General features: G+C 43.2%; 1 protein-coding gene across 1 annotated transcript in view; it reads left to right on the top strand.

Annotated features, from left to right (window-relative positions):
* Window positions 1-1,585: 1,585 nt before the first annotated feature.
* CPED1 (cadherin like and PC-esterase domain containing 1) overlaps window positions 1,586-27,333 on the top strand; it is a 322,124-nt gene continuing 296,376 nt past the window's right edge. Inside the window, exon 1 of the mRNA XM_068973158.1 lies at window positions 1,586-1,834. Coding sequence (XP_068829259.1) covers window positions 1,586-1,834 — 249 coding nt within the window. The remainder of the gene's footprint in view (window positions 1,835-27,333) is intronic.

Genomic DNA, 27,333 nt, shown 5'->3' on the forward strand with positions numbered 1-27,333 from the left:
TAGCATTAGACTGAGTTGACTTCTAGACAAAGCCCGCTGTGTACCCCTTTCTGCTGAGCCAAAGTTACCAATGTCAGCTACAATCCAGTCCTTGGGGGAACCCAGTGTCAGGCAATTAAAGATTCAGTTTAGTCCAGGAGAGGAGTAATGATGTGATAGGAGTTGGGTTCAGAGCAGAAAAAAAGATCATAGATCATTTCCGGTGAAATCAGTGCATAAAACAGACTTTAATGTGCTGAGGTCCAGAAAGTCCCCGTGACCCTCTTATCCCCATAGCGGTGACCGCAGTTCCCTCAAGTGAAGATCCTCTCAACTCACGCACCGAGTCTGCTTTACACTTCCCCTCGACCTTTGTCATCAGTTGATGAAAGCCTACTTGTTTTTTCAGTGCTGGATTAGGGAAAAGAAATTACATAAGGGGATAGACATAAAATATAGATTTAAAATTCTGCAGCTCTGGGTGATCAGCCACATTTCAGGGGGAAATGAGCAACGTTGCTTCCAGTCTGGGGAAGCCAGGCGTCTCAGATGCAGGACTCATAGAGCGCTCCGGCCGCCCCCCAACCCTCCCACCCCAGCCCGGGACCGGGGAGCCCGGCCTTAGCCCCGCCTTCTCGCCGGCCGGGGGCTGGTTCCCCGCGGGCCGGGCTCCCCGCTCCTCCGGCTCCAGGATCCTAGCCTCGAGCGCGGCCAGCGCGCGCGTGCGGGTCTGTGTTGTCTGTGCGAGCGTGTCTGTGGGTGGGAGATGAATTGGAATCATACGACTGGGTGTTTCCTTCCGAGTGGTTTTAATCAGCCATCCATTAGGGGATCATGGAAACTTTTTTTTTTCTGACTAAAAGGATGAAAACTGAGTAAGTACAGAGAACTTTGAACTTGAAACGGAATGAAGCAAATACAAGCCAAACCCTGCGGATGATAACCATGCCCCTTCAGACCGTGTATTTCCTTTTTCTGTCAAAAGCCTTGAAGGCTTAGAGGAAAGTGGCAATTTAAAACGGAATGAAGGGAAAGAAACAGTTAAGAACCACGAAAGACTGAAAACGGGACTGCTTTAAAACCGGAGGAAAAGTGAGGAACTGTTAAGGCGAGTTGGCCTGCTTCCAGCTGTGCAACAGGCACTTTGGTTTAAACCTATTGCGTTCTCCGGGGCTGTTTTTAGCCTCCAGATTTACTTTAGTTGGTGTTGCTTCTCTTTTCCTGTGAAGCTTTTACTGTGAGTTTAAGGATGTTGTGAAAAATAAGACATTACCAGAAGCAACAGTTTGGCAGCCTAGGGTACGCTCAGGTTCTTAGTTACAACTTTTATTATTTTGATTTTTTTTTTTTTTTTTTTTTTAAAGCCAGGCCGGCCACTTTTTACTGTCCTCCATGGAAGGGCTTTTACTAACCGCCTCAGGCTTTTGGGATCTATGATTCTTTGGCAGGACGCTTCGGAAAGTTTTTTAAGTGGAGATGGCGCTATCTTGATGTGATTTAAAGTTGTGGAAAAAGAAGACAGTTTGGTCTTTTTCATGCTGACAAAAAATAGCTGCTATGACTTTTCTGGCAACGTGGACAGGGGCCAAGTGAAGCGAAACTGGTCATGATCTGTCGTCTAATGTTCCTCTGTCGTCGGCGATTTTGCTCCCGGCCTTTCTTGGTGGGCTTGGTGGTGGCAATCTGTCTCTTCTACCAGACTCTGACACTCTGGGGGACAAAGAAGCTTGCAGCTGCTGGCCCCGGGGCTGCCCCAAACACACCCACCAAAACCCAAGCAAGCAGATGCACCAAAGGATTCTTCCTGGACAAGCAGTGCTTCCTTCTCTCTGACAATGCACAGGAGATTGGAAAGGTAAGGCTGGACATAAGCTTAGCCCTGACATTTTCAGCAAAGATAGCAGTCTCCTTCTCTCTGTTCCTTCTGTAAGACTAAAATTAACTTCCATGAGGTCTGAAAAGGATCCAGAGTATACACAGCCCAGAGAGTGACCTTATGACAGCGAAACACATGCTAGCTTCAGCTTCTTTTTTTACTTCCGGAGAGTCCTGGTCATTATTTTCTCTCTCAGAATTTCACTTTGTTTCAGCTAAATGAAATAGACCATTTGGAGAGGATGGGGGTGATGTGAATTCTTTCTTAAAATTGGGGTTCTAAGAGATTTGAAGATTTACAGTTTGGGAACATAAATCAAAGATTCATAAAACTTGGCAAACATTGACTGTCTCTTTTCTCAAGGTAGTCTGTATGAATGGCCGGACCATCCTAGACTCCAAGTTACTCCAAAATTACATTTTCTAATTGGTTATGTCTATTTTATTGCTGAGCACATTTCTATAGCAATATATTTATTTCTGAAGCATTTAAAAATAGCGGAATAGGTTTCTTCAAAAGAATTGACACAGTGCATTTTATTGCTTATAAAATTAGGAAAATGCAGATTATTTTATATTTATGCTATCCTAATTAACTTTACTAATCTTACTTGTTAAGTGTTGAATAAAATACAAGGCACAAGGAAATACAGAGTTTTTCTTTTACTATTCCACTCTGTTTGTGCCTGTTAGTAAAATGAAAACAAACCAGCCTAAAACAGAAAAACAGGCACAAATATTCATGATAACAAAATCACTGATTTCTATGCTACAGCAGGTAGTGCAGTAAGATAATTTATGTAAGCGATAGCTTACATTTGTAGAACTAGGTAGATTCTATGATCATGGTTATTGTTTGGAGCAGAATTTCTTGTCAAATATCAACTTACTGCTACCATCATTGCTAACACCATACCATCTTGATTTAAAAACTTTCACACTAAAAAGAATTTTGAAAATTAAAAAGAGAAAATGTTGACAAAAAAAAAAACCTTTCACATATTTCATTTCAGACGTATACCTCTTTAAGTTTGGTAATGTGGGTATGATGACACTCAAGGCAGTTTAGGCAAGTATCATGACATGGTACATTCACCCAGTCCCTGTTGCAGTGCTGATTCTCTAAATAAAAGTAAATTCAAAGCTCTAATAACAGTTTGTGAAACCACAGCTGAAAGAACTAAATGAAATGCAAGATAATATCAGATTTGAACAAAGACAACTTGAAAACGTTTGAGTGACTTTATCAGTAGCGTCAAGAAATATCTTGACCAAGAAATATGACCAAAAAAGCGAATAATGAAACTAGGAACACATCTAGATGAAACTTCAATGGCAAGTGTGAATCAAACATTAAGTTCTCTAAAGTAACTGAGGAATTTGTGTTTTTTATTAGTTTATATAATCATTAACATAACCCTTATTTGTGTTTTTAACACCTCAAATTCATGATGGGTATAAGCTTTGACTTTGAAAGTCACTTTTTTGTTTGTTTCCAATGAGTGTAATTTCTTTAAAAATATTTGAGATGGTTTTGCTCTTTAAGTACTTAAATTTTTTGCTAAGAATTTGGATAAAAAGTTTTTTACTCATTAATTTACAGCCTTTCTTACTCACTACTTGACTTTACAATGGACTCCTGCTGTTGCCTGTAACTTAGGCATATGTTAACTGTTATTTGTAGGCTGTCACAGAAAATTCCATTTTAGCTTTGGACCTTCTGCCACTTATAAACCATCTGAAACTTATTGGCTGCTGGTGTAAAACATTCACTCTAGAATGTTCTTCACTAAAAATGCCTAACACATGATGCTTTTTTTTCCACAGTCTTAAATATTTTAACTATAAGCAAGATTCTGAAATCACAGTTGCAGTTCAGAAGCTCAATAGATATGAAAACTGAATTTCCAAACATTCACTGTGTACCTCTATTTTCAGCTTTACTTGGGCCAACCATTGGTTTAGAGCCAGAAAGTGTCATGTGGAGGTTGGTTAAATATAAATGAGTTCTCCTTGCAATATATGTTCGAGAAAAGAATCACAAATCCCTTTCTGAAGATTAACTATTCTATCAGATAGCTCAAATGAAGAAAGAAATGTCTTTGGAGTCTGTACATAGATCCTTCTCAAAAACAGCTACTTAAGAAGCTCATTAAAAAGATAACTGATGAAACGCTACCTAGATTTTCCCACAAGACCTAAAATATAGCTCTTTAGGCATTATTTAGAAGAAGCATTTTTTCTAGCTATAAATTTTGGGGTTTGTTGTTTTATTGTCAAACCAAAATATTCATGTTACTAGGGCTTTCCCTTACTTGACTCCATCCATCTTTAGGTGATTATTAAAGTTACCTAAAACATCTGGCTTTGACCTAAGGTTCACAGATTCCAGAAAGTATTTGGAGGCATAAGATGTCTGCCAAACCCAAGCATTTTATGCAAAGAATTATATGTACATGTATGTGTGGTTGTCCATGTGGGAGAAACAATGATCCTCTTCAGATATTCAGACCTAAGGAAATACTAGGAAATAAGAAATGCTTAAGAAGCAGTACATTTAAACTTTAAACTGCATTTAAACTGCCCCTTCCAAAAGTGTAAGTTGGGTCTGAGTTTATAAATCTGAAAAAGGAAAAAAAAAATCTGAAAGAATCCACTTGAGAACATTTGTAAAAAGTGTTTCAATGAACGCTGTAGTGTCTGCAGGCATAAACAGTCTAAAACCAAAGTATACTCACAGAGTACTTCTCGAATCATAGTTTTCATACTTTCATGAATAAGCAAGAAGTATTTCCCAGTCGATTTGGTTGCAGTTGTTTCTCAGAAACTTTTGTGCTTTATCTGCCAAGTAATAGAAGGTTCTGTAGTAGCAAATATTTAAAGGTGAGTGACTGTGCTCTTTACACCTTTCTAACTGGGATCTGGTTCAATGTCTAAAACTGTTTTTGGTACAGATTGAGATCATGACATATAGAATATGCCAACTTTCCATAGTGAGGAAATGCTCTTCTGGCCAAATGTTAATTCTTTTTTCCATTTGAGCTTCCAAAGAGCCTTGCTAAGCAGATGTACTTGTGTCATTTCTTCTGGGTTTTCTCTCAACATTCATTGCTTGTCCTGTTTCTTAAAATTATTTCAATGTAATGCATAAACTGAAGACAGTTTCAGTTATCTTCACTGAAATAGGTCCCTCAATGGATTTCTTTCTTTTCCTGGAATCTAATACTTCAATATCTCATAACATAGGGAGCATATTAAGTTATAAACAGACACAATGGAAGAAAATCTCCTTGGTATCTGCTCCTTTAATGGAAACTTAGCTCTTTGGGAAATATATTTGTACTCACCAGAGCCATGTGTTTCTGATTATCTCTTGTTGATTCTACACAAGGAGACTGACTTATTTCTCTGTTGCTTGACTCTTCGTTCTCCATTTCTTCTTTACTCTTTCTGTAGCGACTGTTCCCTACAACTACTGTCCTAGTGTCCAACAATAAACCAATGTAAATGAATGTTTTCACTGTAAATACTTTTTAAAATCTGCTTGTGTTCCTCATAATACATAATATATTTAACATCTGAAAATTTCTAAAAACCTCTTGTATAACCCAGAAACAGAGCCCATGGCAAACACTTAGAAACTAACATTTTATCAGTTGGTACAATCCCAGGGACATGAGAGAAGGGGAAATAAAGGAAGAAGGAGAGCAAACACAAGTGGGTGAATTCTCGGGAGATTTCCAGAGAAGCCATTTTAAACTATTACATCCCAGAACAGGCACCGGGGGCAAAGGGTAGGAAGGACAAGCAATTTATCTGTCTCTCTAGTTTTCTTTCTTCTGCGTTTCGTTTGTTAGAATTAGTCCCATGCTACTTCTAAGTAGTGTTGCCTTGACTCTCTGGGCGGCCATGGGTTGGGGGAGTGGTCAAGGCTTCAGCGACTGCAGTGCCACCAGGGAAAAATTGGAGTGGTCCCCCTCCCTTTCACGGAGAAGGCGATGGCACCCCACTCCAGTACTCTTGCCTGGAAAATCCCATGGACGGAGAAGCCTGGTGGGCTGCAGTCCATGGGGTCGTGAAGAGTCGGATATGACTGAGCGACTTCACTTTCACTTTTCACTTTGATGCATTGGAGAAGGAAATGGCAACCCACTCCAGTGTTCTTGCCTGCAGAATCCCAGGGACAGGGGAGCCTGGTGGGCTGCCGTCTATGGGGTCGCACAGAGTTGGACACGACTGAAGTGACTTAGCAGCAGCAGCAGCCTCCCTTTCAATCTGTACTGTGCACAGGAGTTTCCAGGTCTGTGATGGCCACAGTGGTGAAGTGTCCCACAGCTTTATAGTCACAACAATGGCACGTGAAATGGCCACTGGAAGGGTACATGAGGCAGGGTGATCTAGTGTCTGCTCCAATATTTGTGCTAATTTTGCTTTTTGAAATTATACAGAATATCTAAATATGTACCCACTCTTGGGAAATGACATCACTTTCTTTAAATGAGATGATTGTAACTATTTCACTAAGAACTCTCCTCTCCCACTGGGTGGGGGGGCGGGGAACAAACCTTTCTTTAGCTTTTCTCCTTCTCATCCCTTTCATTCATTCATTCACTTAATTATTCATTTAGTAAATTTTGTTGGGCAGTTTATATGTGCCAGACACTGTGCCAGGTACTGGTGATACAGAATTATTGAGTTGATCAATAAGTTCATTTGGGTCTTCCCATAAGATATAATGGAAAAACCCAAATGAACTTTTAGCCAACCCAATATAAGACACTGTGAGACAGACAAGTAAAGAAATAGAATGTTAGGAAACCCATAACTTTAAGACAATATTTTGAAAGATGAGAGGGAACTATAAAGGGTAGAGAAAGAAAAAACAATGCATGTGCACAGAAGAAATTAGCCTCTGTGTGTGTGTGTGTGTGTAATGTGTTAAGCGAAGCAGAGCAAGAAGGCAAATTGATGAGGGAGAGAGTTCAGCAGGGTCTAGATGTCTAGATGTTGGAAATGAGGGTATGATACGGAATCTAGATTCTCTCCTGAAGGTAGCAGGGAACCCCCAAAGAATGAAAAGCAAAATGTGGCATGATTAGATTTGTGTGTAGAGAGACTACTCCAGAATGCACACTGCAGAATGGACTGGAGGGGACTGAACTGAAGGCAGGCAGACCAACTGGGACGCTGCCTCAGAGAGGAGAGTCACGCAATCGCAAGCCAAGGCATTCCAAAGGTCGCCAAGAAACCGCCAGATGCTTGGAAGAGGCCAGGAAGGATTCCTCTGCAGCCCTCAAGAGGGCGGGGCGCGGTGCTGCTAACACCTAGGTTTCTGATTTCTAGCCTCCAGAATTGTGAGACAGTACCGGCTGGATGGCATCAAGGACTCGATGGACGTGAGTCTGAGTGAACTCCGGGAGATGGTGATGGACAGGGAGGCCTGGCGTGCTGCAATTCATGGGGTCACAAAGAGTCGGACATGACTGAGCTACTGAACTGAGTGACTGAACTGACCGTTCTTTTGCTTTAAGCCACTCAGTGTGTAGTACTTTGAAAAGGCAGTCCTGGGAAACTGATAAAATGGGGGAGGCAGAATGGGTTCAGCCCATGAGCTCTCAAGTTGAATCAGTAGCACTCATTACCTTGCTCCCTTGGGAACATTTCTTGACCTCTTCAGTATTTTGTTTTCTACCCTGAAAATGTATATATTATCACCCATCTTACAAGGCTAACACGAGGCTTAAATGAGAGAAAACATGTGAAGTGCTTGAGGTATCTGGCAAGTAGGAAGTACTCAGTTAGTGTTAACTATCAGAATAATTATTATTGAATCTTCTTAAGGATTTACCCATCTCTGTAGTTTCTATAGACCCTGACATTTGGCCTTCCCAAAGTAGGTGAGCAAAGTTATTGCTGTAATGAACATGAGGACCTGGGTAAGGAGAGTCTGAGAGGAAAGCCTTGTCGAGTTTCTCTCCCTCTTCTCCAGCCTCTCAGCTATTGCCTTTTCACAGTAGAATGAGCCTTCAGAATCAAGAGGAAACCTAGGGAGGCTGATATGTCACTCAGAGTCAGGCCTGCTTATCTCTAAGCAAGGTCTGCAGTTTGAACTGAATTTTTTTTTTTTTAAGTGTACAAGGCTAGCATTAACCACATGTTAGAGCTAAGGATGTAGAGAGATGAGTTGGGTGTAGAGTAGGGGGAAGCAGTTAAGATTTTGACCCTGAATAAATATATATTTGTTTACTGTCTGTCTCCCTCCATAGAATATAAGTTCCTTAAGAGCAAGGGCTTTATTTGACTGGTTTTTGCTACATCCTGGGTGCCAAAACAGTATCTGACATGTAATGTGCACTGAATAAATATGTAGTCAATGAATGAATAAATAAATGAATCATGAGTTGGAGGGTCAGAGACAGTCCTCATTAAAGCAGAGGCTAGGAAATGAGAGGAAGTCCTCCTCTTTCTTTTTTCCTTTGCTGAACTCACAGGTCCTCCACTCCGTCTTTTTCTGTACCAGTATCTCTTGAAGTCCTTTCTGTACCATTTCTTGCACGTTCGCCTGGTGTAATGATCTTGCTATTTTGCTAATTGAATTAGCTTCATCAGTTATCACCTGTCTCTCTTGCTCTTTTCAGCTCCTTTGTCTCTTTGGGATTCTTCTCCTGTAAATAAACATCCTCGAGTATCTCAGTCGGTCAGTCAGTCAGTCAGTTCAGTCACTCAGTCATGTCTGACTCTTCGTGATCCCATGGCCTGCAGCATGCCAGGCTTTTCTGTCCATTATCAACTCCCAGAGCTTGCTCAAACTCATGTCCATCACATTGGTGATGCCATATCCAACCATCTCATCCTCTGTTGTCCCCTTCTCCTCCTGCCTTCGATCTTTCCCAGCATCAGGGTCTTTCCAATGAGTCAGTTCTTCGCATCACGTCGCCAAAGGATTGGACTTTCAGCTTCAGCATCAGTCCTTCCAATAAATAGTCAGGACTGATTTCCTTTAGAATTGACTGGTTTGATCTCCTTGCAGTCCAAGGGACCCTCAAGAGTCTTCTCAAAAGCATCAAAAGTATCTATCATAAGTTAAAAAAAGAAATGTTAGCAACCTGTATGTTTGGTAATACCCAACCCTCTTCACTTCTCTGTCACCATCATTTCACCTCTTTGTCTCAAGCAATTTCCATTTTTTAACAGATTGATTTTTTTCCAAAATTGAGCTTTTTCTTTTACATGTTTTTATATTTTAAATAGATTTGGATGTAAATATTTTAAAATCGCGCTGATGGCATCTAAATAGAGAAGCCTATGTATTAGAGGCTCTCAGGAGATGTTGTCAGCATACTAACGGGTATGTGATTTTCCTAGAATTGGTTGGGCTACTGATGAGCATTTAATGTTTGTGGATTTCTCTGAGATAGTTGATTAGAGCTATGTCAAATTTTTACAATGAAATTTTAAAAATTGTTCATACTGAGAGGATTTTATGCAATTGTGAATTTTGCTTATGTTAGACAAACTTTGGAGAAGGAAATGGCAACCCACTCCAGTGTTCTTGCCTGGAGAATCCCAGGGACGGGGGAGCCTGGTGGGCTGCCGTCTATGGGGTCGCACAGAGTCAGACACAACTGAAGTGACTTAGCAGTAGCAGTAGCAGACAAACTTTATTGAAGTCTTGATGAAGCTTATATTTAAGCATGTTTGTTAAATTTCATTTGAATCAAGGAATTAATCAGTTTATAGGTGTCATTCTCTCTTGTTTTTTCACAATAGCAGCAATAGCCTCTGCCTCTTTCTCCCTGTAAGCAATTCTGTTTCTTGTTCCAATGGAATTGGAAAATCACATAAGCTTAAACCCTCTGAAATGGAAACCTCTGAGATACACTGACATTATAAAAAGTGCTTCATATGATCAACTTTGAGTCTGTGGCCTTTGGGGTGAAAGGAATGTTTAGGTTTTATTTTTCCCTTTGGTTTCCTTTGGATATTTTTTCTAGAGAGCCATTCTCACCAAAAGGATGAGCTCATGTTCTAAAATAGAAATTATGTTCTGTAACAGAAACTATACCAAAGTTGGCAATCTGCAAGGTAAAAGTCCTCTGTCAACTTTTGTACTTTAGAGAGATGGGTTCAACAAGCAAAACAAAACATCCTGGTTATCTGACACAGGGTTAAAAAAGGAACATAATGATAAAAGATGTATTGAGATTTTGTTATAGATAAGGATATTAATGAAAAAAATTGTTAAACTTTCAATTAAATTCACTAACAGAGGCTATGGGTACTTAAGAGATGAACCAAAGTAATAATTAAAAAAGCACGTAGACCTGAGAGTACAAAATGGGCCCTATCAGTGTGCTCTGAAATAAAACTACATTTGATTTTGCTAATCCTTACTTGAGGACTCTGAATAGGAACCCCCACCAGTCTGTTTATACTGCCACCCAGTCAGAAGAACTCTCTAAGGGGGAGACTCAGAGACTCAGTATTTCTGGGGAGAACAGGCCTGACTATCCTCAGCAAGGCTTCTAACCCCATACCTGTTTAGTATTTGAATAAGCAGTCTATCAGAGCATCAGGATGTTGTGGAACGAGCATGGGCTTTCCTCCACATTGGTTCAAATTCCATCTGTGTCATTTACTAGCTATCACACACAGACACATTTTACCTAGATTTTAAACTCTCAATTTTGTCATTGGGAAAATGAGGCTAACTAAACCTTACTGATGAAAACTGAATACATGTTTGAAAACAGCAAGCATGGTGGCTAATCAGAGTTGGCATTCGTAGAAGCTGTGTTTAAGCTCTGACCTCAAAAATAAGCACTTTAAATTTATTTGTTTCATATATATAGTACATATTTTTGATCCTCACCCTGTGTTCTTTCTCCATTATATCTGCTTGCTGCTAAGTCGCTTCAGTCGTGTCCGACTCTGTGCGACCCCATAGGGATCTCCCCTGGGATTCTCCAGGCAAGAATGCTGGAGTGGGTTGCCATGTCCTTATATCTGCTTAGGCAAATGTTTAAAGCAGCATGTTGTATGCTAACTGTCTGTCCCTTTTCTCTTTTGACACTCTCAGTGCAGTCAAATGCAGACCCATTCCACTGGTTTTCCAGGGTTCTGCACAATACTGCCTTCTTCTCCCACTCAAGAAAGTGTTTGCTTGCAGACAGTGGGAATGCAGCTCATGTCCCCTGGTTTACAAAGTGTAAATTATTTATACATTTTGACATTTTAATTCTTTTTATAACCAATTTCCTAGAACATACTTCACACCTGATCTTGACAAAAAGAAACTGTTATCTGCTGTCCAAGTGTATTATGACTATGACTAAGATAAGGATCTGGGGAAGAGCAGCACTTCAGGCTGGGAGAGTCAGGCAGGGGAAAAAGCCTGATGACAATCTAGGGGAAGAAAGGAGAATTTATTTGAATGGTAATGTTGCTCCAGGATCCTGGTGTTTCTTGTTTGTTTTGACATAAGAAAAAGTAGATGGTTTTGGGCTGGTAGTGCAGATTTCTGGAAACCTCCTGAACAACTGTTAAAGGTCTGTGTATCTGAGGCAAATCATGCTTTCCCCCCCGCCTCCCCCCACCGTCTCCAGGTGAAAGAGGATACACGGAGATGGGAACCCAATGTGAGCGTCGCTAACTTATGACTCTGCGACCCCATGGACTGTAGCCCGCCAGGTGCCTCTGTCCATGGGATTTCCCAGGCAAGAATACTCAAGTGGGTTGCCATTTCTTCCTACAGGGAATCTTCCTGACCCAGGGTTTGAAGCAGGGTCTCCTGCATTGGCAAGGAGATTCTTTACCACTGAGCCACCAGGGAAGCCCAGGGACCCAGTACCTACGCTGAAAAGTTAAGTGACCTTGGATAACTGACTTTTGGGGGTTTCATTTTCCTGGACTGTGGCTTCCAGATGGAAATGCCTGTTACACAGATGTTACCTGATCAAATTAGGCAGAATGCTTTGGAAAACACTGAGATTATCAAAGGCAGGGGAATAAACATCATATTTGTTAAACGATAAACTGAGGCATGTGGCTTCCGCAGTGGCTCAGCCGTAAAGAACCTGTCTGCAGTGCAGGAGATGGAGACTCCGGTTCAGATCCCTGGGTCAGGAAGATCCCCTGGGGGCAGGCATGGCAACCCACTTCAGTATTCCTGCCTGGAGAATCCCATGGACAGAGGAGCCTAGCAGGCTACATAGCCCACGGTGTCGCAAAGAGTCAGACACGACTGAAGTGATTAACAGGCATGCATACACACTGAAGCATAGTGAAAATTTTCTAGTCTGAGCAAAACTTAATTCCAACTGGGCAGTGCCAAACCGGAAGTGGTTAGGAGCGCTTGGAGGGAAAAGGTGCAGGAGAAACTACTACGGAGAAAATGTAGAAGCAGAGCAAGGACGTTGTTGATTGGCTGTAGCTTAAAACCTTCTTTGCTGCTTGTGACTGGTTGTCCTTAAGTGTCAGTTTCAAAACCTCCACTTTGATCTGCTCATATAGACCGCCAAGGCATTAGAGTCACCTCCGTCTCATGGTCTCATTGTTCAATTAATTTCAGTTCAGTCGCTCAGTCGTGTCCGACTCTTTGCGACCCCATGAATCGCAGAACGCCAGGCTTCCCTGTCCATCACCAACTCCCGGAGTTCATTCAGATTCACGTCCATCGAGTCAATGATGCCATCCAGCCATCTCATCCTCTGTTGTCCAATTAATTTAACACATCCCAAAGTATAACGTCATGGAAATATTTTCATTGCATTTGGCGTGTCTTGAGGGAAAAGAATGCACGTATATGCAACATAACTGTGAATACCAGGAATAGTCCTTTTTTCATTAGAAAGTTATAAGTATTGTGTGCTCTACAAATGTCAGGTTATACAGTTATGTTTCAGAATGCCACTAGAAGTCTAGAATTGCTCTGTCATAATTGGCGGCTAAGACAATAAAGAATCTGCCTGCAGTGCAGGAGACCTGGGTTGGATACATGGATTGGAAGATCCCCTGGAGGAAGTGATGGCAACCCACTTCAGTATTCTTGCCTGGAGAATCCCCATGGACAGAGGATCCTGGTGGGCTACAGTCCATGGGGTCGCAAAGAGTTGGATTGAGCAACTAAGCACAATTGAGTTTCACTGTTTCTTTAACAAGCAATAGGAAGTATACTGGTATTCCAATAGTCTCAGCCCTAAGTCTGGTTCTTCCCTGGTGGAAAATCTAGCATGAATTTAGCCAAACTGCACAGATGCGTCAGGCAAAATGGAACAGGAAATTAACTTTTCTGTAGTACTGCAGGACTTGCCTGACCTTTGCAAAGTATCAGCCAGAAAGTTGACTGTCATATTAAGCAGTAAACCTTCCCTGCTGGCCACACCCAGAGGGCAGAGGAGATTTCAAATGGGCTTTCTCCCTCACTCTTCCCTTTATTATTAACTATTTTTTTCTGAGTAAATAATGACAATAACATATCTGATACTTCCTATACATACGCTAAACCTCTTTCTCATGTATTTTAATGCTGCATAAGCTATTTTAAGAGCAGATAGAGCAGATAGATTTGAAACAGTTATTTTTCTTTTTCAAGGAAGCGTAGATACAGAGGCTTTGGAGGTCAGCTGATTTCTTTTAAAGAAACAGTGGTTAACATAATACTATGTCTGCTTTAAACACACTTGTTTGCTGTAGAGCAAAGACAACATATTTGTCTATATATCCTGTTGGATATATATATATCCTGTTGGAAATATAAACCTCAAGAAGCTAGAATTGTCTCCTGTGTTTACTATAAAACAACACTTTAAAAGGAAGCCCTTTTCTGTGACATAAATGGGAGGATGTCTTATCATCCAGTGATGTGCACATGATCTTAAGCACAATTCTTAGCAAAACCTCCAACAAAGAAACCAAGTGCTTATAATAAAGCAGCCATTCCCCGTGAAGTCCAGCATTTACACAAAACCTTCTAATAAATTACAGGCAGTTGGATCAGGGCAGGGATTGGGATTTCTTTAGAAGGAATGATGCTAAAGCTGAAACTCCAGTACTTTGGCCACTTCATGCGAAGAGTTGACTCATTAGAAAAGACTGATGCTGGGAGGGATTGGGGGCAGGAGGAGAAGGGGACGACAGAGGATGAGATGGCTGGATGGCATCACTGACTCAATGGACGTGAGTCTGAGTGAACTCTGGGAGTTGGTGATGGACAGGGAGGCCTGGCGTGTGAGCAACTGAACTGAACTGAACTGAAATGGCACATAACACGTGGAATGAATGGATGAATGGGAACTTGTACAATTGATACTATGTCCAGTATAGGACTTCCTGTGGTGGCCAGCAGTGCTTAAATTCTTCTTTTGTACTTTGAATTGGATTCTTAAACACTGATCTCCCCTGGGTTCATCCAGGTTCTTCTCCACTTGTAAGATGTCCTTCCCTCTTGCTTTCCTGAGAAAACCAAAGCAATCTGTCCTGTTTAAAGAGATGCTTTCTTCTTCAGGCCTGACCTAGGAGACCATCTGCTGGACCCTTTAAGAATAAACTGGACTTCTAGCAAGGGAGGTTACTTTTTTAGCTAGTCACGGGGGGGGGGGGGGGGGGGGGGAAGGCCAAATGCTCTTCTATAGCACAAATTCATCCCTCATGGAAAGGATTATAGAGTTTAGGGTGTTGAAAATTTGATAGCAATATTAGATGATGTCTTATTCCTTCCTCTGGAGATAGTGCTTATGTTGTGGTATTACTGGATATTGTCATTTCCTGCCAGTTTTTGATTTTTAAAGCAAAAAAGTTGGCCATGAACTACTTAAACATTCTAAAATGAGTGTGTAATTTGGAGAGTCCTAAGATTTTGAGAGGAATATGTGAAGCTGTGTTTCAAGGCAGTGGTGTGATAGTTCAGGATTTGGCAGTGTGGGGAGGAACAAGGCAGACTGGAAGGAAGCTTCTAGAAGGGAAGCATGGGGAGGAGGGTTCTCAAGGCTCAGTCAAGCTGGGAAAGGTGCCGCTCAGGATAGTTCCTGAGGTTGTATACTGGTACTGGCCAGTGAGCTGAAGGGACAAGATGGAGTGAATTGCCACAATGGTGCTCAGAGTGAGCACAAAAACAGAATGTATGCCAAAACATAAATGTGTACTTAAGGAGACTTGGCTTCCCCTGTGGCTCAGATAGTAAAGAATCTGCTTGCAGTGCCGGAGACCCAAGTTCGATCCCTGGGTCAGAAAGATCTCTTGGAGAAGGAAATGGCTCTCCACTCCAGTATTTTTGCCTGGAAAATTCTGTGGACAGAGGAGCCTGGTGGGCTACAGTCCACGGGGTCACAAAGAGTTGGACATGACTGAGCGACCAACACTTTCACTTTAAGGAGACTTGGTCTCCACATTTGGTATAAGGTGGGATATTTGCTTTATGCAGACTTTTGTGTTTGGATATTTAACACCTGTTCCCCCATTCCTTTTAATACTTTGGCCCCTGCGTGGGTAGGGTGAGGCAAGTTCCTCTGGGTTTGTGAGATGTGTGCCTGTATACTGTAGCCGTTCATTCCCCCAAGAACTGGAGCCCGCCTTTGCTGCCCTGGAGCTGCAGGGTCACCTACATGGAATGCATTGGCTTTCCATCCTTAAGTATCTGTGCCATTCATGGGGACCCTGGATTTCTGGGGAGAATCCAAATAAACTGTTGGTACTCGAATGTGAGTGCTGAGGAGAAAAGAAAGGAGTCAGGGATGCTGTCTGCATGGATTAACAACAGTAAACTCTTGAAGTGGCCTGAAGACCCTCTCCTAGGGGCCTGAATGTGGCAACTGGATGGGCACTGGATGGACGTCTTAATCCCCATTTAAGTGCCTGAATTCTATGCTTGCATCCAACAGGTGCTTTATTTAGGCTGGATTCTCAGTCCAGGGGAGGGTGTGTGTGCTATGGTGTTGGAAGAGATTCTTAGCTGGCCACCACAAGTTTTTTCATGATGGCCTCATGCAGAGGCCCGGACTCTGTGTGTGTGCAGTGGTGCAGTGCAGACTGGACTGACTGCCGGGCTGAGAGGAGGGTCAGTGTCATTAACTGGGCAGGGTGGGCAGTGGGAGAATATGCAGCAAGGCTGATAGTAGGGAGGCTACAGAGAGCAGAGTTGAAATGGAGAATGCAAGTGAGCGGTTCAGGAAGTTAATAGGTGAGTCCTAGGGAAGGTTCTAAGACCAAGCTATGGTTACATTTTCTAAGCCCCAAAGAGGAAATGTAATGTGATAAGGGGCTTTTTATATCCTGGTTGTGAATTTATTTATGGAACACTGAAATAAGGTATAAAATTAAATCATATTTAGTTGTGCAATGAAAATACTGTCTTTTATCCAATACCCAAATTTAAAAAGTGTGTCCACCATATATATAGTATCAATGTCCATCTGTTGTTTTCATAATATGTTTGCTCTGACACTGGTTTTTGTCAGAGAAGAATAGTAGAAATGCTGATCCATTGATTATTTTAAGATACTTTAATGCCCCTAATATATAAACACAACCCTTTCATATTCTGTACTTGCGATAGAACCCATATGAAATTATATGATTTAAACTTTTAAGGTTTTAATTTTGTTAAATTAATTAAACAGGCCATTAGATTAAGGCAGCTCTGAGGTTATGTGGCCTCTGTAGGCAAACCAAAATCTAAGTTCCTGAATGGCTCAGGATGCCAAAGACAACCAGCCACAAACAGCCAACTAGGCTTTAGGCTGGCTCAGTGATAAAAGAATCTGCCTGCCTTGCAGGAGAGGCAGGAGACACAGATTCGATCTGTGGGTTGGGAAGTTCCCCTGGAGGAGGAAATGGCAACCCACTCCAGTGTTCTTGCCTGGGAAATCCTGTGGACAGAGGAGCCTGGCAGGCTACAGTCTATGGGGTTGCAAAAGAATCATATACAACTTATTAACTAAATAACAGTTAGGCTACAGCCCATGAGTAATTTTCTTTCTCTTCTTCCACACTTTCTCTGTATAAGTCTTCCCTCAGCTCCAGGTAGTTGAGTGCTCCTAATCACTTCAGCTTTGGTGCTGTCCAGTTGGGATTTTGCCCAAATAAACTCTTAAAATTTTAAATATGCCTCAGTTTATTTTTTAACAATGTAAAATATTTTCATTTTTCAATATCACTTTTATGTGATCACTTTTTTTTTTGGCTGCACTCGTTGGCATGCAGGATTTTAATTCCCAGGCCAGGGATTGAACTCTCACCTCCTGCAGTATAAGCAGGAGTAAGTGTAAGCAGTGTAAGTCTTATCTGCTGGACCTCCAGGGAAGTCCCAGTGTGATCATTTTGAAGATACATTTAAATCAGTTTATATTTATGAGGGGATATATATATCCTAAAGCTTTTGTTTCACTGAGTCTCCTTTGATCCTTACAACAGTGAAGAAAGTAGGGTGGAAGGTTTACTTGCAGATGAGGAAAGGGAAGTACAACTAGTGGAGCTTAAGTGGCGTCAGGAGATAATGAATGGGGTTGCTAGGGGTGGGGACCAGAGGAGTAGAGCAGAGACAGCATTCAGAAGTCCTGGAGGGAGTTGCTGGCAAAGCCTCTAACTTAGAGTCTCTGGCATCTATCCATGAAACTCTTTGGTGGATTGTATGATGCTTAGTTATTGATATTGTTGTAATGACCCCAGTGTGATTTCCTTTCTGTTACGTTGCCTTTGTATGGACTTCCTATTTTAAGACTGAACTGCTGAATTAACTCCTTGTTTTGGCATGAGGGGACAGAGACTTGCTATTATTTTAACATTTTTCGAAAGAACAAGGTCTCTCCTTGTCCTCTGCTTGGTATTTCATAATTGGGAATTGTCAATTTTGTATTTTCTTCATTATGGATGTCCTTTAACTATTGCTGACACTGTGATAAGATCCAGGGGGCGGGGGAGCTGTTACTCTAAGACCAGCATAGACGAGCAGGGCTTGAGGATGGAAAGCAAATGACGTCTTCCTCCTCTGAAGCTCTGTGTCATAAAGTATTGAATTAATAGAAGACTGAAAATGGGAAAGGATTGTAGATAAAGAGGAAAGCAGAGGAAGAAGAGGCAAAAGAGGGACACAGAGTTGTTTTTAATTTGATCCAAAATAGACAGTGAAATCAGTTTTGCCCACAGAAAAAGCAATCTACATTTGCTTCTGTTCTCATTGAAAGCTGTCTCATTCTTTAAGATATCTTGAAGGAAGCTATCATGACCACCATCTCCCAGCTAGTCCTGTGTTTTTGTAATCTCAGCTGGGTTTTGTTATGTCTGGAAAGTTACAGCAAATAGTAAACCGATGGGCCACAGCTGTGCATCGTGGGTGGCTTCTCAAGGGAAAGAGTCTTGAATTCCTTGGAGGAACAGCCTCCAAGTAACAGGGAAGAACAGTCAGACCCTGTTCTTCCCTGTTACATCTGGAGGAGGCTGAAAAAGATGCTTAATGTGACTTTCAAAACAGCTAGGAAAGAGGAACACAAATTTAGGAGGAGCAGAGAGGGAATCTAAGTTCCTCCTTGATGGTTGAAATGGATGAGCATTTCAGTGATACTGAGCTAGGCAGCCTGCAACTATGCTATGAGGTGTGTGAAGTAAGAAATTGCAGCAGCAGACTCCAGATAGGAACTAGAGGAGAAATCCCTGTTCTGTGTTCTTGGTTTGTTTTTAATCTCTCCCTAATCTCCAAGATTCCTGCTCTGTGTGTGGGTTAACCTGGGGAAGGAAGGAGCAACACACAGTTGAAGCTGTGTATGCCCAGCATGACTATGCATTGGCTGGAGTTTGAAGAGCTGAGAAGCAGCCTTTTTTTTTTTTCTCTCTCTTTTTTCCTATCCTGTAAGTTGCTCTTCTCTGGGTGGTCTTCTCCTTCCTCTGGCTGTGCAAGCTGTATACTGCTCACCCTTCTTGGGCTCAGCGTGGTTGAGTTAGGAAGGAGAAGGGCATTAGACAGAGAAGATGAAACATTCTCAGGGTTTACCATCAGGTCTCCCAGGTGGCTCAGTGGTAAAAGAAGCCATTGGCAATGCAGGAGACATGGGTTTGATTCCTGGGTCAGGAAGATCCCCTGGAGAAGGAAATGGCAACCCACTCCAGTATTCTTGCCTGGAAAATCCCATGGATAGAGGACTGTGGCAGACTGTAGTCCATGCATTATAGCCATGTGTTCTGGGAAACAAACTCACTCAGAAGGACAATGCAGATAGTGGAGTGCAGTCTATTACACCGGCGGGCCCAAGGCAGAGTCTCCTCGTAGCCAAGGACCCCGACCAGGTTTTCTGAAAACCTTATATACCCTAAGTGTACGTGCCCAAACCCACCTCCCCAAATTCCCTGAAACTAGTCTGAACAAAGGAGAAGAAAGATTCAATCAAAGTTAACCTGTGATTCATGTGCCTGAAGCCTACGTAGTTAACAGTGGACAATTATCAATAGGCCTGTGGTCATACCTCAATAAGCATAATAGAACTTATGATTCTATTTGGTTACACAGATAATTAGGATATTCTTTTAGGCAACAGAGAGTCTAGGTACGAGCCTTGGGGCTCTTCCATCCAGGGGGCCTGGTTTTCCAGTTGGTATGTCATTTCCATAGATACTGGACATACAGCTCAAAGTCCACAGTCTGGCCCAAGATGGGAGTCCTGCTTTCAGGATGGAGCCTGTTCTGTCTGTTTCCTCATTCATTCCCCCCAGTTGATGCTCTTAACTCATAGTATGAGCATCATTCATAGGGATATATTGCACCCTGACTCTCTGACCTCCAATTTGGGAGAATGACATCAACCTTTGGGTTACAAAGTTCATAATACACTGTAAAATAAAGGGTCCACAAAGCAGAACTATCAAGGCAACTATAACAATTGTAAATATTATTTTCTACCAATCACCCTTCACCCAAGATAGGACCAAAGTCCAAAAAGGAAGATTATCATCAGACGTAACTTTTACCTGACCTTTCATGTCATCTAGGGTGGCTGATTTATAGCCAGATAAATCAAGAATATATACACAACATTCAACTTTAATTATAGCACAGGTCCTCTTTGTACTGAAACTATGGTTAGTCTCAAGATGATATCAGCAAGTCCTTGAAGCAGCAGTTGCTTGTAGAGCTTCATCTCTCTTTCTTCTTTAAGATGATCTTGGTTTCATGGGGATCAGTGGGGTCCTTTCGTATAGTCCATTCGGCGTCCTCTGGGTCTGGGTGGTATGCCCTCCTCACCTTCATGTGGAGGATCCAGGGGGTGACACCTGCAACTTTAACTGCAGTAGGGCCAGTTAGAACAACAGTATATGGACCCTTCCCATGTGGGGCTTCCCATGTGGGGCCAAGGAGTCGTGTTTCCAGTCCTTGACCACACCTGATCCCCGGGCACAAATTCGTGAATCTGTTCCCCAAGGGGGAATGGCACCCTTTCTTGTACAAACTTAGTTACCTGATTTATTACCTTACCCAGTTGTTCCATCTGCTGTGAAACCTCATCTCCCCTTACCTGAGGCAAATTTGTTGACACCTGTTTTATTATGGGAGGGGACCTCCCATACACAGTTTTGTAAGGAGAAGAGCCTTGGGACTCTGGGGTCATCCTGAGTCTGAGCAGAGCCGTCAGAAACAAGTTCACCCAGGAACAGTCAGTCTCTAAGATCCACTTGGAGAGTGTCTCTTTAAGTGTCTGGTTGGTTCCTTCCACTATCCCAGAACTCTGGAACCTATATGCTGTATGTAATTTCCACTTGATGTCTGAAGTTTTGCTTACTTGTTATACTAAATCAGCAACAAAAGCCGGGCCATTGTCCAATCCAATGCTGGTAGGAAATCCAAATCTGGGAACTGTCTCCCTAAGCAGGCACCAGGCTACTTCTGATGCTCTTTCAGTCTGGGTAGGAAAAGCTTCTACCCATCCCGAGAACGTACATACTATGACCAGCAGGTAATGGTAGTGTCGGTGAGGTTTCATTTCAGTGAAGTCCACTTCCAGGTGTTTAAAGGGCAGCATGCCTTTCACCTGAATCCCTGGAGGTTTCTGTCTGTGCCGAGAGGCAGCATTGACCTGTGAGCAGGCAGTGCAGTTCTGAGATTTTGTCCTTTTGACAGCTGGAGGGCCTGGATTAGAGCATATAGTTCGGCCTGTTGAGCGCACCAGTGTGATGGCAGAGAGCTAGCCTCAACAGTGGTTTCTTCCATGACTACTGCATATCCCGACAGTCATTGTCCTTGTTTCCCCAGGCTGGTGCCATTCGTATACAGGAGCAAATCTGGGTCCAGGATTGGCTGGTCTCAAGTCAGTTCTGCTGGCATATTTCCTTGCAGTCATGTGAGGGCCCACCTTCTCCCACAACAAAGAGAGTGGCTGTATTCAGGGCCCGACAAGGCTCAGTAGTAACATGGGGGTTCTCACATAACAGTCCCTGCTATTGAGTAATCTGGGATGTTGACAGCCATTCATGGGGGTCCCCTTGCAGGAGAATGTTGGCCTCATGCGAGACTTATGATCAAATCATGGCCCAAAGTCAGCTTGGCTGCCTCCTGGACCAGTAAGGCAACTGCAGAAACTGCCCGTAAGCATCCCAGCCACCCAGTGGCAACATTTTCCAGCTTATTAGAGATAAGTCACTGGTCTGTCCTAGGTCCCATAGTCTAACACTCCCATAGCCACCTTGTCCTTTTCAGTCAGGTAAAAAGTAAATGGCTTAGCAAGGTCTGGCAGGCCCAAGGCGGGTGCTGACATACTTGTACTGAGTTTAAGTTCTATTACCAGTGGGACTTGTTTTGCAAGCCTGGTTAGGGGGTGGGGTTGTCTTCTGCCCAGACCTCAGGGAATTATTGAGTTAACTCTTTCTCTTGACAAGAGAAGACTGTATACATGGACATCACCAGATGGTCAACACCGAAATCAGATTGATTATATTCTTTGCAGCCAAAGATGAAGAAGCTCTATGCTGCTGCTGCTGCTAAGTTGCTTCAGTCGTGTCCGACTCTGTGCAACCCCAGAGATGGCAGCCCACCAGGCTCCCCCATCCCTGGGATTCTCCAGGCAAGAACATTGGAGTGGGTTGCCATTTCCTTCCTATAGATCTGATAGAGTGCATGATGAACTATAGACGGAGGTTCGTGACATTGTACAGGAAACATGGATCAAGACCATCCCCAAGAAAAAGAAAGGCAAGAAAGCAAAATGGCTGTCTGAGGAGGCCTTACAAATAGCTGTGAAAAGAAGAGAAGTGAAAAGCAAAAGAGAAAAGGAAAGATAGAAGCATCTGAATGTAGATTTTCAAAGAATAGCAAGGAGAGATAAGAAAACCTTCCTCAGTAATCAATGCAAAGAAATAGAGGAAAACAACAGAATGGGAAAGACTAGAGATCTCTTCAAGAAAATTAGAGATACCAAGGGAACATTTCATGCAAAGATGGGCTCAATAAAGGACAGAAATGGTATGGACCTAACAGAAGCAGAAGATATTAAGAAGAGGTGGCAAGAATACACAGAAGAACTATACAAAAAAGACCTTCATGACCAAGATAATCATGATGGTGTGATCACTCGCCTAGAGCCAGACATCCTTGAATGCGAAGTTAAGTGGGCCTTAGAAAGCATTGCTACAAACAAAGCTAGTAGAGGTGATGGAATTCCAGTTGAGCTATTTCAAATCCTGGAAGATGATGCTGTGAAAGTGCGGCACTCAATAGGCCAGCAAATTTGGAAAACTCAGCAGTGGCCACAGGACTGGAAAAGGTCAGTTTTCATTCCAATCTCAAAGAAAGGCAATGCCAAAGAATGCTCAAACTACTGCACAATTGCACTCATCTCACATGCTAGTAAAGTAATGCTCAAATTTCTCCAAGCCAGACTTCAGCAATACGTGAACTGTGAACTTCCAGATGTTCAAGCTGGTTTTAGAAAAGGCAGAGGAACCAGAGATCAAATTGCCAACATCCGCTGGATCATCGAAAAAGCAAGAGAGTTCCAGAAAAACATCTATTTCTACTTTATTGACTATGCCAAAGCCTTTGACTGTGTGGATCACAATAAACTGTGGAAAATTCTGAGAGAGATGGGCATACCAGACTACTTGACCTGCCTCTTGAGAAACTTGTGTGCAGGTCAGGAAGCAACAGTTAGAACTGGACATGGAGCAACAGACTGGTTCCAAATAGGAAAAGGAGTACATCAAGGCTGTATATTGTCACCCTGTTTATTTAACTTCTATGCAGAGTACGTCATGAGAAATGCTGGACTGGAAGAAACACAAGCTGGAATCAAGATAGCCGGGAGAAATATCAATAACCTCAGATATGCAGATGACACCACCCTTATGGCAGAAAGTGAAGAGGATCTAAGAAACCTCTTGATGAAAGTGAAAGAGGAGAGTGAAAAAGTTGGCTTAAAGCTCAACATTCAGAAAATGAAGATCATGGCATCTGGTCCCATCACTTCATGGGAAACAGATGGGGAAACAGTGGAAACAATGTCAGACTTAATTTTGGGGGGCTCCAAAATCACTGCAGATGGTGATTGCAGCCATGAAATTAAAAGATGCTTACTCCTTGGAAGAAAAGTTATGAGCAACCTAGATAGCATATTCAAAAGCAGAGACATTACTTTGCCAACAAAGGTGCATCTAGTCAAGGCTATGGTTCTTCCAGTGGTCATGTATGAATGTGAGAGTTGGACTGTGAAGAAAGCTGAGTGCAGAAGAATTGATGCTTTTGAACTGTGGTGTTGGAGAAGACTTTTGAGAGTCCCTTGGACTGCAAGGAGATCCAACCAGTCCATCCTAAAGGTGATCAGTCCTGGGTGTTCATTGGAAGGACTGATGCTAAAGCTGAAACTCCAATATTTTGGCCACCTCATGTGAAGATTTGACTCATTGGAAAAGACTCTGATGCTGGGAGGGATTGAGGGAAGGAGGAGAAGAGGGCGACAGACGATGAGATGGCTGGATGGCATCACTGACTCGATGGACATGACTTTGAGTAAGCTCCGAGAGTTGGTGATGGACAGGGAGGCCTAGCATGCTGCGATTCATGGGGTCACAAAGAGTCGGACACTACTGAGCGACTGAACTGAATTGAACCTGACTGTTTAGCCCATCCGGTTTCCTTTCCAGGAGATTGTACAACCTCCATTCATCTTGAGCGGTTACTGAGAGGAAGGGTAAAGAGGTGGTTGAGTCCACTCAAAGAGTCTTTTGTGCCTCCAATTTAGACAGCAAGTCTCTTCCTAAGAAAGGTACTGAGCATTCAGGGATGTATAAAAATTTATGAGTCACTTGGTGTCCCCCCATCTGACATTTTCAGGGTAGGCTAGAGACACAAAGGCTGCATTTATCACCATCTGAGACCCAGCAGCCTCTGGCTGGGTCTATTGGCATATAAAGTCTACAGGCCTCGCACCGTCTTTCGCAGAACTCAGGGTGATTCGCTTTCCTTTTGAATCACTTCAGGGGGTTTTGCAATACTCATAGCTTTTCAGGCCCCGCCTCTTGAGACCTTGTAAAATACTCACCTGATATTTCTCCAGGTGGCCCCTTCCTTCCTCTGTGTTACAGTCCCCACTGGGGACTCATCAGGGGTGGCTAGTTCTGCCCACCGCTGCGGGCTTGCAGGACCCTCAGGTGCCATTTCTCTTATCCATTTTCTGGCCTCAGTTAGGATCCTGTGTCTTTCCTCAGTGCTGAAAAGGGAGACTGGTAGTTGGATTATGTCATCCTATGTAGGGTGGTGGGTTTGAAAAATAGTCTCCATTAGCCTAATCATGGCTTGTGGCTGCCCCGAGTATGGTGGAGCGTGTCTCTGCCAGTTTAATATATCCGTAGAGGAAAATGGCTGGTAATAATAGGCTACAGGGGGCAGATGGTAGTGCCCCATGCATCCTGAACTGGAGGCTGTTATACCCTCTGAGATGCATCTGTAGTGGGGTTCTTCCCCCTGTTCCTTGTCGGAGCGCAGCTTCTGTCTAATTGCTGTGTTTTCTTCCCCCTTCCCATCAGTACTCACTGGGAGAGGTGGATACAATCTAGGAGGTCCAGCTGAGGTGGAATTCTGGGGGCATTGACCAGAGGTCTCCATTGCTGGGATTGGAGCCTGCCGAAATGGCGGCTCTACGAACTCTGGGAGAGCTGGTGGAAGAGTAGGGGCTGCTGCAGGAACTTCACCTGGCCCTGGATTGGGCATTAAGGCGGCCTCTGGTCCTGGTGGAGCACTGGGAGGCAGGCGTGTCATTATCCAGTATGGGGGAGGGGTCAGATCATCCCCATCCAAATCCTGTAGAATTTCCTTTTTTTATCATCAGTCAGTTTTTGTGCCGTTAATATTTTTCCCTTTCCCTTCTGGATACAGAACCTTGTCCAAGTAGGAGGGTCTTGAGCTAACCCTAGCCGTGAGTCAATATATGGATATAGATCCGGGTGTCCTGGCTCTCCTGTGACTACTGTATAGACTGCTTCCACTATTTTTAAGTTCATGGTGTTCTCTGGTGGCCATCCTACTCCCATAGGGGGCCATTTGACCCCCACAGAGTATGTGGAGGTGGTTAGGCTTCATCTTCACCCCATAGTCTCCTCCAAATCCCTTCTTTAAATTTTTAACCCTGCACTCCAATACAGTGGCCTTAGATTCACTTCCCCCCATCTTGCTTACCTTCTCGGACCTTCTTCTACTTTTCCTTTTTGTTCTGTCTACGAAGTTCTCAGTACCCTATGTACTTCTGATATTTCCACTCAATGGCACTTACGTTGCCATTCTGCCTCCTACCTAATTGGGGTGAGAAGAGCCTTACCTGCCAGATCCCATAGGGAGAAGGGGGATCAGTGTGTCTTCACCTGCCGGTCAGCACAGCCAAACCAGAACACCACATGATCCAAGACTGTTTTTCCCTTAGCTTTTAAAGTCCATTCTGCCTCGGTGGGCTTGATCAGGTGTAGATGAAAATACAGATGGGTTAAATATCCCACGTCCCAGGCTGTCTCCAGAAAAGCCAATTTGTACTTACTTATGCATCCCCTCCTTCTAGCCTGACAATTCCGAGGGGGTCAAGAATTTCATAGCAGATGGGATGCCTCCTTGGGGAGGGCAGAATACGAGCATACAAAAACCAAGTTTCTTCTCCTAAAAATCCCCTGGCAGTTGCTTGGTAATAATTTTTCCCAAGATGGCGTGGACACCACCTCCTAAATGACCTTCACAAATTTCCTTCCTAAGCCCTAACATGCTCGTCAACCTGTGTACCAAGCAATCATTGCCACCTGCCTATTCCAGGCTCCTGTGGGTCTGTGACCCTTCTAATCCCACCCAGGGAGGTGATCAGGCCCCCTCTTCCACCCTACCGGGTGGGTTCCTCCTCACCTGAGCACTCAGTTCCCCTGCTGCCGTCCACTACCTGCTAACATGAAAGGTCCGGGCACTGAGAAGCAGAATCCATCCAGAAGGGCGAGGCGCCTTCCCCTCTCTAGAATATTTGAGCCGCAAGGCCTTGGAGTAGTCCCAAATGGGACTTGTCTCCTCAAAGTGAGGAGTTTCCTGGCCCATGCACCAAATGTTGTAGCCACGCATTCTGGGAAACAAACTCACTCAGAAGGACAACGCAGATAGTGGAGTGCAGTCTGTTACACCGGCGGGCCCAAGGCAGAGTCTCCTTGTAGCCAAGGACCCCGACCAGGTTTTCTGAAAACCTTATATACCCTAAGTGTACATGCCCAAACCCACCTCCCCAGATTCCCTGAAACTAGTCTGAACAAAGGAGAAGAAAGAGTCAATCAAAGTTAACCCGTGATTCATATGCCTTAAGCCTACCTAGTTAACAGTGGACAATTATCAATAGGCCTGTGGTCATACCTCAGTAAGCATAATAGAATTTATGATTCTGTTCAGTTACACAGATAATTAGGGTATTCTTTTAGGCAACAGAGGGTCTAGGTATGAGCCTTGGGGCTCTTCCATCCAGGGGGCCTGGTTTTCCAGTTGGTATATCATTTCCATAGATACTGGGCATATAGCTCAAAGTCCACAGTCTGGCCCAAGATGGAGTCCTGCTTTCAAGATGGAGCCTGTTCTGTCTGTTTCCTCCTTCACATGGGGTCGTAAAAGAGTTGGACATGACTTAGTGACTAAACAACAATCATCAGCTTACATGCTTCGCATTTTATCGATGGGTTGGAAGTCTGTTCTGGTAGACAAAAACCATACTATGTATCTTAAGCTGTTCCCAGTGGACTAAGACAATTTGATCTCGTTTCTCATTAAATAATTTCTAGCTTAGAAAGGCCAGGTCAGGCTCTCTGCTGTTGTTCTCTTCTGTTCTCTTTTATGCCCACCTGTCTTTCTTCTCGTGTGTCAGGCTTGCACACTTCTCCTCTGTTTACTTAAGATCTTCACTGGACATCCTTTCTTTGGGAACCTTCTTCCCACTTCTGGAATGCTTTCATCCTCTGTACCCTACCTCTCCTTCACTTACACTCTGAGGGGTGATTGTCCCG

The sequence above is a fragment of the Capricornis sumatraensis genome, chromosome 5 (genome assembly GCF_032405125.1).
Source record: "Capricornis sumatraensis isolate serow.1 chromosome 5, serow.2, whole genome shotgun sequence".
NCBI lineage: Eukaryota > Metazoa > Chordata > Mammalia > Artiodactyla > Bovidae > Capricornis > Capricornis sumatraensis.